Here is a 12708-nt window from a genome sequence, read left to right as displayed (position 1 = left end):
AAAGCAAAGTAAGTGTTAACCATCATAGACGCCATGCATTTGTAAGTACAGTGTGAGGACGGATAAATTCAAATTATTACACGAAAAGAAATGAAATTTTTTATTTCAAAAAAATTACAGTGGCATGAAAATAATTTTGAAGGACTGATTTGCAGGACCACAAGTATTTATGGTCCTGCAGCTTCAGCATACAAGAACATTAGAGGATGACTATATCTTGGCTTTTATTAAACCAAAAACTTACCATTGTCTGCTTTAACCAAAGAAACATGAAAAAACAAAGAAACATGAAGGGAATAGCTGATTAATCTGCTGAGTACTACCACTGTCTTTTGTGTTGGTAACTACAGTTCAGAAAAAGATTTTTGTGAGTATTTTCATAACCCTGTGGTTTCATAAAACCATATATTCAAAGGAATAATTAAGAAAGCAATTGCCAGGTAAATCACTCACTTTTAGTTGCACCCTAACCTTTTTTTGTTACATGATCTAAAACAATTTAATCTTAAAGCAGGCACATTTTTTGCACTAAAAACATAGAAACTAAAGTGAACTTAAAAACACTTTTTAACCGAATCTCTTCAAGAACCTCCAAAATGATCCATCAGACTGGCTCATAGCTGCACTAACTGGATTTCTCTATAGAGGCTTGCTGAGACATCACTCTCCAGTGTCCTTTAACCTGCAGGCAGGTAGGCTGGACTCTGCAGGCTATAGTCCGGGCAGACTTTCTGAACCAGTCTGTAGTCTGTGCTGTAGAAAGACACGTAGATGCAGATGACCTGGAAAGGTCTGGAGCACATCCAGGTGACGTGGCTCTGGGTGTGCTCCTGATCACATGTCTTTGATGGGTCGTAGTTGCACAGCATCACCTTCTTGTTGCGTTCGGTTTTCTCGGAGTCCACTCTGCAGTTGAACGTCTTTGAATCTTTGGGGTGGATCACGCTTTGGCGCTCCAAGTCGAACTCCACCTCTTTCGTCGGTGGCACGAGGCTGACGGAGACGTTGCCTACCCCCGTGGAGTTGTGGCGGAAGAAGACGCCGAGAGACCCGTTCCCATGATCCACAATCTTCCCCAATATCAGCAAATTCAGTTTGACTGTCTTTATATTTGAATAAAAGTCCCCCCAGATGAAGGTCCCGGACCATTTAGATGTTCCATGAACTTTCATGATGGGCTGAAGCTTTATCTTTAATGATGGGTTGGAGTGCGGCTGCGAGTTTCCTCCAAGTATTTCCCAAAATCCCTGCTTTGAAAGAGGGATGAAGGGGTTACGGGGCAGCTTGGTGTGCTGAGTTAGACTCCTGGACTGAAACACAGAGTTCTTCTGCTGTGAAGAAACCTCGTGGGCTCTTCGGGCATGAGGCGGTGCTCTCTTGGTGAAGGTAAAGTTGCTGTCTGTCTGGTGTGGTCCAAGAACCAACTAGAAACATTAAGCACAGGGGAAAGTTACACACTTACTAACAAATATCAAGCTAATAAGACAACAAACCAACCAAAAACCCTCCCAAATACTTTGGAAATATGGTCTCAAAATTAAAGAGAATCTTATTTGAAAGAACTTTTTAAGAAGTTTTTTTAATATTTTAAAAATCTTAACTCCATAAATATTGTTAAACCTCATGCATCAGTGTGTTTGAAGCAACTTAAGTCTGCAAAGAAAGTCATCATTAAGGATAGTGTATTAAATCTAAAATATGTAGAACTAGAACTATTTGCAAAACCCTCTTAAAATGGAGCATAACTCAACTTTTAATGTGAACCGTATAATGTGTTTAATGCTACCATTCATTTCACTCACCAAACATATGGTTCCTTTCAAAAGTATCCAAGCAAAGCACTGACAGGCGAACATCTCCATTGTGCATAAGCTTCCAGAGCCATCCACTGCTGCGTTTCATTCAGGCAAAGTGAACTTTTGGAAATTCTTTCCTTAAACACTCTCCCAACTGGAAACCTTCACTGTGATGCTGCTTCCCCTCACAGCGCACAGACTGGGAGGCTTTCCCAGAGCTCAAGATTTTGACACCCAGTTTTGCTCTCTCTCTCTCTCCCTCACTCACTCCCCCTTTCACACACATAAACACACACCCTTTTGCTTGAGAATATGCACTGTGTGCAGCATCACACTGTTTCTGCCAGCCCCTGGTCCCCTCCACTTCTTTCTCTGACTGAAAATCTTCTTGCATCTTGTTGCGAGGAATAATAATATAACTAATCAACACTTTGATAAAATGTATTTTTTGTACTAACCTAATCCAAGACAATGTGATACTGGCATCTTGTGGCTGTGTGATAAAGTGCAAGGATGATGCTTTGCAGTAGAACTACGTTAATAACCACAAATTCATATTTATTTCTTTGTGCAGGAACATGCTCTGTAACTAAATCTAAACACAGAAATCTCTCATGTAGAATAACCAAAATCAGCTCACGTGTTCACACAATCCTATTAGTCACGTCAGCAATTTCATGGCCTTCAAGTTAAACATAAAGGAAGACGCTGCAGGTGGAGAACTATGGAGTGAAAGTTGAATTTGTGCTATTTTTGTTGGGAAAGTAAACTTAAAGTGTTTGCTGTTTGTCTCTTGTAGATCTTAATTCAATTTAAAATAAAACCAGAAAATAACTTTAACTTTGTACAGCCTGTTATAAAAATTAAGAGAAGAAAGAAAAGTGCAGATGTCCATGAGATAAATATAATCAGAGCCTAAGTCTACTGTTCAAGTGCTACTAGAAGCATTTAAATATAACTGGATTTGTCTGGAACTCATCCACACATTTTTTCTGCTCATTTTGGTTTTTATTATATTATTAATATATTTACACTATATTGAAAGCCATCTGCTGCTTGTCAAAAAAGCCTTTAAGCTCATAGCCCCAAGCTGTGAACAGCAGGCGAACAGCCATCTGCTTTTCTGCCATACTCGTCTTCATCAGTGGGCACTTCCTGCTGTGGCCTCCAGATGCCACCAGAAGGCAACATTGAGTTGTCACCAGTTGTTTTGTTTTTCTATGCTTAAACCTAAAATCATCAGGAAATGTAAAAAAAAAAAAGAGAAAAGTTTTTGAAATAGTTAATTTGAAGTTACTTACTTAAACATAATAAGCATTTGTTTTAATCCAGTGGTCATAATAAGTGCATAATAACTGCACAAGTGAATGCATAGATTTCAGTCAAACAAGGGCCAAAAACTGCAGTTCCTGCTGTTCCCTTGAGCTGGCGGCAAGTTCCTACTGAATCCCATGTGACAATGACCAATTTTACAGCATAAAAAAGAGCATTTACATTTTTAATGATTTTTTTTTATTTTCTTAATTGTTTATACTTATAAGGTTTCACAGTAAAGGAGCGGCTGCTTTGATTGACAAGTGAATGCCATGACGGGCAACTGTAGCCAAGAGATGATTGCTGGGCGTCACCTCTGACAGCTTAAGTTGACTTGGATTCAGTGGGCCGTGGCCGCTCCACCTTAATCATGATGTCGGTGCCTTCCAAAGAATTTTAATGGGTATCTAAATTTGACTGCAGCACACATTGAGCTTTCTGCAGATATATCTGTGGGCTGCATATGTACAGTTTATAAATGAGATTTGCTAATCAAGCTTCCTTATGTTAGCACTCATCTCTCTTGTGCAAATTTAGCTACTTCTGGCTCCAAAAATCCAACATGGTGGCAGAAAGAACCCTAACCAGAGTCAAACCACTGGAGCCACTTCCCTATACAATGTGCAGAAACTGGCTGAAATTCAGGCAAGTGTGTAGCAGTGTGCGCACCTCTGACATAGTTCTCAGTAAATAAGAGGGACTGGAGAGTCTAAAGAAACCCTCACATTTTAATTTTAGTAGAGACATCACTGAAAAAACTGGATATAATTTCATTAAGCACGTAGTTTGAGTAATAAACTATTAGCAATTAGACTCTGAGGAAGCAGAGTGGAGCAAGACAGGACTCCTGGAGTCTAAACACTCGCTGTTGAGATCGCAGACTGTGGGCAATAAAATCAGATCCTAGAATTAGATCCTTAGAGGTATCCTTATTGATCTTGTGTTTGAACTGGAGTAAAGATGCAAAATGTTGTACTCCTTTTATGGCACGTTTCCAATCAGTAGCTTAACATATGGTAGAACCTTTGATAAATCATAATAAAAACTGACATCACGAGGAGGTGGCAGAGTGTGCTGTTGTGATGTCCCTAATACTTACAGAAAAATGTCTTACTTGAATCTCATTGAACCATATTATTATTTTTGCTAAAAAACAAAATCTTTTTTGGGTTGTCTCCTTATAGGGCCCCACTCATTATGGACTGAAGTAGGAGTTTGTGAATAATTCTTTGCCCAAATACTGAAACTTTAAAATCAAGTCCAGTAATAAATGGGCAAAATCATGAATCAGCTGACCGGTCAGTAAAAATATCAAATAATAAGCTCAAGTGATTCATGTTCGGTTAGTTAGAAATCAAAAGATCTAGTCCTGTTTGTGTCGTCAAAGTAAACATACTCTTATCCAATTTTTACTGCACTTAAACATTTAAACATATTTTACAAAAGAATAATAAAAAAAAGAAAATGAATATTTAACAGAATAAAATAATACTGCCTTAAAAGTATATACTGCCTACACAGTGTGTTGCCTTGTCGCAGGTTTTCGGTCTTTTTAAGGGATTTTGTCTGAAAGACATTAATATACTAATCATCATTACACACGCTACGTGGGTTTTCACAAAATGAAAATGAAAATATGAATGTGGGAATGGGGCCAATGTAATGGAACGTACTTTCGGTTTGTTTTACATTCCTGCCAGTCACTGACTGAGTAGTGTTTGTACTGTTTGTGTAGGTACGTAGGTTTAAACATATTCATATTGTTACATCGCAGTGAGCCAACAAGGAAGTGTGATGTCTGTCAGCACAATCATTAGAATGCAACACAGATTAGATCTATTGCTTTTTAAATATGCATTTCAACCATGAGAAGAATCTGTCTTTCCAAACCTGGTTATCTGGTTGTTTCATTAAATCTGCATGCTACATATTCAGACTGATACAGATAGCATGTTAACAAATAAAAAGGAATTGAGAACCACACTCGAGTCACAGTATAAAATAAGTGTGTCAAATGTATCAATGTCATCATATTAGTCTAGTTTGCACAGAAGACAACATTTAATTTTAATTATTTATGCGATTTTTAAAAATATTTTATTTTAAAATGGTTAGAACAAAAACATCTCAATGTGTATGTAGGCTAATTGAAAAGAACTGAAGCATTTTGGATGATGTGTGTTGGAGCATTTGCTGCAAAATTTTTGATCGACTAGGGGTTTAAGGGAGTTTTAGGACATCTTGATGACAATGAATTACAGTAGTCCAGCCTAGAAGTATTATTAGTCCTTTATTTATCCAGGTAAAAAATCTCATTGAGATTAAAAATCTCATTTCGAAGAGAGACCTGGCATCATGGCAACAAAAGTCAAAATACAAGTACCACATAAGTATATAACATTTAAAACAAATACAATATCCCGTTCAAACATTTGAAAAATATACAATAACAGATCAAATTAAGAGTGACATTAAAAACAATCACACTGAGTAAAAGAGTAACCAATTCTGATAATTTCAGTTCCTTCTGCAGATTAATCCAGGAAGCAGGGGCAGCGTATTTAAAAACCTTTTTCCCCAATTCTGTTCTGATTTTTAGACAATCAATAGTATGATATTGTGAGAACGAAGGCTGTATTGGTTGTGGTTTTTACACATATAAACACATAAATAAGATGGAGGATAAATAAGGAGAGATTTATAGATAAAGATCAACCAATGGGAGAGTCTGCGAATATGCAAAGATGGACATTTAGCAGCAGCATACAAAGAACAATGATGTTCACGATTTCCATAACCAGTAATAAAACGTAAAGCACAATGGTACACAGTATCCAACCTCTTTAGGTAGTGGGCAGGTGCATTCATAAAAAGCAGGTCACCATAATCCAATAAAGGTAAAAAAAGATTTCTAAAAACTTAGTTTTAGATTTAACTTCGACACAAGCCTTTGACTGTGAGTTTTAAATGACAAATTCTGATCTATAATGATCCCTAGATACTTGTATGGTGTGACCATTTCAGTTTCAGTTCCTTGAATTGTTTTAATCTTGGGAGACGTAGCTAACAACTCTTTGCCATTTGAGAATAACATGAACTTGGATTTCTCTGGATTTAACACCAACTTAAGTTGAGTTAAATGGGACTGAACGACATCAAAGGCAGACTGCAGAAATTGCAGGGTTTGTGCTACTGAAGGAGATGAACAATAAATAATTGTATCGTCTGCATAAAGATGGAATGCGGCATTGTTTCTGTAAAGAGAAAAGAACAATGGCCTTAATATGGAGCCCTGTGGAACTCCTTTGGACACTGGGAGAAAAGAGGAAGAAGACCCAGCAGCATGGGCACACTGTTTTCTTGTTGACAAGTAATTTGAAAACCAACTTACACCATTTAGATAGACCAATATTGTTTAGTCTATCTTATAAAATAGCACAGAAAGTATGAATGCATAAATTAGTTTTTCAGCATCAGACCGGGACATGAAGTATCTAATTTTGGAGATACTATGCAAATGGAATAAAGCAGTCATCCTACATATTTGTTTAACATGTGTATTGAAGGACATATCCTGGCCGGAAACTCCAAAATTCCTCACATCATTACTGGATGCCAAGGTAATACCATCAAGAATAAAGATCTGTCTAAATACCAAATTTCTAAGATTTTTTGGGCTGAGTACAATAATTTCAGTTTTATTGGAATATAGAAATAGAAAATTTAGAGATAGTCCAGGAATTTGTCTTTAAGCCATCCCTGCAGTCTCAACAAGAAGGCACAGGTACATAAGGGATGAGAATATGGAACTGTTGGAATGTAAACAGTGAAAAGGTCTCCATGTGTGGATTCTTCAACAAATAACATTTATACTAACATCAAGTGAACCACTATCTCAGTGTTTAAGAATCAACTGCTATCATAACTAGAGATTAATGAGCATCGAAGGCATTTGGAAAGGGAGGGGGGATGAGTGTGTATCAGTGTATGTGTATGTGTGTGTGTGTCCAGAGTTCAGCTGAGACAGTGTCCTTCGCCCTGCCAGGCTAAGTAAACAGTCTTCCAGCCAACCCAGGAGACCTTGCATAGAATAGGAAGAACACTCTAAGTACAGTCTGTTATCAGGGTGTTTTTGTTCGGCTCCAGCCTTGAGACCACCGCTGGCGCCGAAGTGGTAGCCGCATGAAGTGATGGTGGTTTTTACTTTAGTGCGAACAACTCATGTGAATTTCAGAGCTGTTCTAACAGTCCGACACTGGTCTCTCAATCTCCCGTTGGAGAGCCGTGAGCTTCTCCATGATGTTATCAAACTTACACTCCGTGATGTTGTCATTCTTGTGCTCAAAGAGCAGATTCTGAGAACTCACGACCGCAGTGTGCTTCTCCAAGATGCAATCCAATTTGTGCTCAGAGGTCTTATTCTGAGTGTTCACAGCAGCCGCAAGCTTCTCCAAGAGCTTATCTGTGCTGCACTCAATGAGCCCATTTTGAGAACTCACGACTCGTCCCATCGTTTCAATCCCAGCGGGCAGCCTTGTGGGATTTTGAACAGCCGATTCTGCTTTCTTTAATCTTCGATACGCCAGGGCCAAGCCAGCTCCGATCAGCAAGAACCCTGTTATCATGGTTCCGAATAGGTAGATATCTTCAGCGTCTTCGATCGACAGTCCCGCCAGGCACACGACCCTCCAGTTATGCCACCCGTCCATCGTGTATCCGGCAGGGAAAGTACCTCCAGGACACTCAGGCTCACCCGAGCCCAGGCTTCTCGTTGAGAAAGTCAATTGCATTCAGGGACCAGTTGATCAAATCCATAATTCCTCTTTTAGGTTTTAGAGAACAGACTGTGAGAGAGTGTACCAGGGAAAAGTAATACAAAAATACACGAGACTAGACAAGGACACAAGAAGCTAAGCAGGGAAGATAAGGGAGAGAGGAGAGGAGAAAAGTGCGACCGCCTTCGCCAAGAGCCAAAGAGAACATAAACACCAACTGTCAGTGGTCTAATTTGATATTTGACCAAAATAAGATCCTGTGGTATCTCTAAATACAGATGGAGAAACTAGTGACACTAACTAGCTGGACATAGTAGTGATGGACAAACAGAGGAAGAAGACCGTAGTGATAGATGTAGCTATACCAAGTGACAGCAACATCAGGAAGAAGGAACAAAAGACGCTTGAGAAATACCTTTGTGTTATTAACTAAGACATTAGACTACAAACAGTTGGTGTACTTTCTGCAGGGGCTATCATTGTTCAAATGTTGCACAACTTTTTATTTGACAATAATTAGCTGGCACCCATTAGGTTTAAACTTCTTTATCCACTACTAGTGTGTAAACAGAAAGTGGTGTAAAAGTTATTTTTTAATTACACAGAATCAAATGCAGCACAATGCCAGAGTTTGCTCCTTGGAAACAGACTACTGACATTTCAAGATTATTTCCTGCAGAAACTGATTCCTGTTATTGACAAAAGACATCGACAACCAGTCCTTTGCTTGACAAAGTTAATTACATTTTTGTAAGCTCCAGCTCACATTCAACAACAAAAGTAAAGATCCAAGACTAATTGCAAAGATGAAATCTTTGTCATGATGATGAAATCTTTAGCCAGTAGGTAATCTTGAGAGCCACCAGATGCCTGGTTCATCTCCAGGATCACCGTAATTGTGCTGTAGATCAGCTGGTTGGTTTCATTGATGATCGCAGTAGAGATCGTCTGCAGTGTTGCATTGACATCTTCTTTGTTGCATTGACTTTTGGAGGATACTTCGTGTACTATTAGTAATCGGCCACAGGGAGTGCAGGTTTTCAGTCTAGCCACAATTTTCTCTTTCATGTCAGCTGCTCTGGCATTCAACGCCTGCAACACACCAGTTGTTCTAGAATCTCAGTCTTGGAGTGTGAGGATGATTAACTCCCCACCAGTGTTGGTTAAGTTATTTGAAAAAAGTCATCAGTAACTAATTACTGATTACTTCCCCCAAAAAGTAATCCCGTTACTTTACTGATTACTTATTTTCAAAAGTAATTAATTACTTACTTAGTTACTTTTTAAAAACACGATTTACAACCTGAATAGGTGATAAAGCAAAAGATCTTTCAGCCCAGTTCTACTTTTTCTGCATAATCCATCATACAAAATGTAATCAAATGGAAAAGTCTCTTTTTAAAACTTGTTTCATTTTAATCTTTTAAAAAATTTAATTATATGCAACATTCTCTGACTGGAAGAAATTTGTTTAATATTTAAACCTATTTTCTGCACATTCCAGCACATAAAATAAAATATTTTTTGTGTTTACACTCACTCTTTCAAATAGATGCAAGTAAAACACAGCAGAAAATAAATAAAATCAAAGACTCAGCGGTCCTGTTGCTCTATTTTCACCTGTATAGCAGGCGGAGGTTTGCCCTGGTGCAGGTAAGCCGCAGCGGTCAGTGGAAGAATCTGCGAGTTTGTCTGTGAATTTCCCATTCCGTGGTAGCGCACTCGGTGCTTGCTCGGATGTTAAGGGGGTTTTTCGCTGTAAAAAGAAGTTTTCTTCCCACGCAGTGAACAGCGGACGCTAATGTTTTTGTCACTTTTTACGGAATCAAACTCAAAGTAAGGTCAGTACTTCCACGCTTTAAACGCTGCACGGTCATACTCTCTCCCGCACTCCATATATTATCCATTGTTGATCTGCACACAGCTGTTGCCACGAACGTCGCACTTGCTTACGTCATTGTCATGAGACACTCACAAAAAAATCACAGTTTTAGTAACGCAGTAACGCAGCGTGCTTACGGGAAAGTAACAGTAATCACATTACCTTTTTTGCAATAGTAATCCCTTACCTTACTCGTTACTTGAAAAAAGTAATCGGATTACAGTCTCTGCTCCCCACTGATCTGATGTCCTTGCTCTCCCTTGCCCTAGCATTTGTGTTATACCTCATTAATCTCCAGCTTTGATAGCAGTTTATTATTGAACACGGAACTACTGGTTCACTTGATGTTAGTATAAATGTTATTTGTTGAAGAATCCAGACATGGAGACCCTTTCACTGTGTTTACATTCCAACAGTTCCATATTCTCATCCCTTATGTACTTGTGCCTTCTTGTTGAGACTGCAGGGATGGCTTAAAGACATAAAGACCTGGATGACCTCTAAGTTTTCATTACACAGAATCAAATGCAGCACAATGCCAGAATTTGCTTCTTGAAGAGTGAGTAAACACATATTCATTTAATTGAGAGATGATGTTTCAAGATTATTTCCTGGAAAAATCTGATGTCTGCTGTAGACAGAAAACCCACACCTGAAATATAGCCACAGAAACTTTTTTTAAAAATGCATGTACTCATGTATTTCCTGCTCTTACATCAAACATGTTTTTATCTACGTCTAAAAAATACAATAAATACTATATTTATAACTCCAGCCCATCTATTTTGGGCTAATATGTCTCCCTCTGATTAGTTTTAATATTTTGATGATTTTGTACATTTTTTATGTGAATCCGCTTTGCATCATACTCACATTATTTAAATTTCTTTTTATGAACCCTATGATGATAAAGTTGTTCTTGATGTTTGTTTATTCTATTTTGTATAGTTTTGGGAAAAAAAGCATGTCTTTCTCATCTATTTCTCCTGCATGAATACAGAGACCTCTTTTCTCCATGAATACAGACAACACAGATTTGTCCAGTTTACTGCAACCAGTACATCAGTGACAGCATTCCCCAACCAGCTGCATGGGGAAAAAAGTGAGTACTTGAATTCTGGCAGGCAGTACTGATGTTGAACAAAACACACACTTACATCACAAAGTTTGTGGTGTTACAAATGTTGACTGAAAGTCCATTTAGTTTAATAAAATCCCAAACAGAAGAAAAATCCCACACATGTGTTTAATTGACTTATCAATGTTCATTTCAGTTCAGGTTTATGTATATGGCACCAAATCACTACAACAGCTGCCTCAACGAGCTCTTTATTGTAAAGACTCTACAGTATTTCGGCAACAAACAGTTCATGATACTGGTAAGAAAAAACAGATATTTAGCAGGAAGAAACTTCTTTCAGAACAACACTAGCAGAGGAGCAGCCATCTGGTGTGACTGGTTGGAAGGGAGTGATTTTTACCAGCAGCAGGAGCAGGAACAACAAAAGGTGTGGTTTTCAGTGTCTGGCAAGCCATTGTTTCTGTCTATTGAAGAATTGTGCCAACATGAAGGAATCATAATTGTGCAAAATGAATTTATGAGACTGCGTGTGTAGTGGTATAAAACTGAAGGTGCCAGTTTGGTAAGCCACTTCTTTCCTGTGTGTGGTGTCAGGTTAAACATGCTGTGGTACAACATTTAAGTACTAAACACTAAGGTAAAACTAAATTTTAAGAATTTAAAAAGATTCTGCCTACTTAGGTAAGATGCAACACCTTGTCACATGGCAGTTGTTAAATCACCTTGATCCATGAAAACAAATAAGCTCTACTCTAGAACTGTTTTGACAGACAGAGGATTTTATGGTTAAATCAGTGACTGCAAGCTACCCACATCATCTTTCCTCTGCCACCATACTTGACAGTTGATATGAAGCGTGCTGTGTTTGGTTTTAGTCACATGTGTCATTGTGAATTAAAGCTAAATATCTTCATCTTGGTCTCATGTCTCTAACATCCACATGTCTTGTGGTTTATTGAGATTCAACTGCAAATTTAATGTACATGTTGCCATGTTCTTTTTAGAGAGAAGAGGGCATTTCCTGACAACCCTTCCAAATAAACCATTCTCGTTCAGTCTTTTTCTAAGTCTGCTGTCATGAACATTAACATTGAACATGCTAAATCTTCAGCAATGTAGAGTCTGAGATGTTGCTCTTGAGCTTTTTGCATTTTCACAGAACACTAAAGCTTAAAGACAGCTGCCAACGTTTGGCAGCTGTCTTTAAGCTGTGAATAATATTTCTTTTCTTTCACTGGCAGACTACTGGACTTAAGATTTTTTATCTTTTTTTAATGGCCATATTACTCTTCCCAAACTGAAGTGCAGCTCTTGCTATTTTATCACTATGTTTGTTGTAACATGCCACAGAAAACATTTTCATAGACTTGCTGTTAATCAATCATGGAAAAGTGCATTTTATTAGATATTTTGCATTTGTTTTTGTTTTTTAAATTGAATAATGAGACAGTATAATATGTCATATGTTGTTGTTCAGGCTGTATTTACTTAAATTTAAGACACGTTAAGGCCTAGATTTCTTTATTATTATTATTATGTGATCATGCATAAAATTTTAGAAAGAGATTGTATTTTCTTTTTACCATGATTGTATGGTCAACTACAACACATAACCTGCTTGTGTTTTGTTACAAAGATTGTGTTTTGACAGAAGATCTAAATAATAGTTTATAATGGAAATTTTTGAATGACTTTATGTCGACCTTTTGATTTCCTGTAACTTCACTGATATCAATTTTTTTTCCACTGGCAGAAAGTGTTGACTGGAAACCCAGCAACAACCCCCCACACAGGTTTGACTTCTCTCTTTACAGTCAATGAATAAAAATGCCAACATGCTGACACCATGGCATGTGTTTG

The 12708-nt window shown here is 37.9% G+C and overlaps 1 protein-coding gene across 1 annotated transcript; it reads right to left on the bottom strand.

Annotated features, from left to right (window-relative positions):
* Positions 1–564: 564 nt before the first annotated feature.
* Positions 565–7735, bottom strand: LOC134622838 (neurexophilin-1-like). Its single transcript, XM_065469791.1, has 3 exons — positions 7426–7735; positions 7258–7313; positions 565–1424 (listed from the first exon to the last, which is right to left on the bottom strand). The coding sequence occupies exons 1-3, from the start codon at positions 7733–7735 to the stop codon at positions 678–680; spliced, it is 1113 nt and encodes a 370-aa protein (XP_065325863.1). The 3' UTR covers positions 565–677.
* Positions 7736–12708: the final 4973 nt, after the last annotated feature.

The sequence above is a fragment of the Pelmatolapia mariae genome, unplaced genomic scaffold, assembly GCF_036321145.2.
Source record: "Pelmatolapia mariae isolate MD_Pm_ZW unplaced genomic scaffold, Pm_UMD_F_2 NODE_ptg000240l+_length_43233_cov_1, whole genome shotgun sequence".
NCBI classification, from domain to species: Eukaryota; Metazoa; Chordata; class Actinopteri; order Cichliformes; family Cichlidae; genus Pelmatolapia; species Pelmatolapia mariae.
This window is presented reverse-complemented; position numbering and strand designations above follow the sequence as displayed.

Excerpts from the sequence above, each read along its gene's own strand:
- LOC134622838 (XM_065469791.1), bottom strand. The coding sequence starts at position 7,735 with ATGATAACAGGGTTCTTGCTGATCGGAGCTGGCTTGGCCCTGGCGTAT. Across the intron at positions 7,314-7,425 it reads GAATGACAACATCACGGAGT|TAAAAACCACCATCACTTCA; the intron begins GTAAGTTTGATA and ends TTCGCACTAAAG. Across the intron at positions 1,425-7,257 it reads GCGCCAGCGGTGGTCTCAAG|TTGGTTCTTGGACCACACCA; the intron begins GCTGGAGCCGAA and ends TAATGTTTCTAG.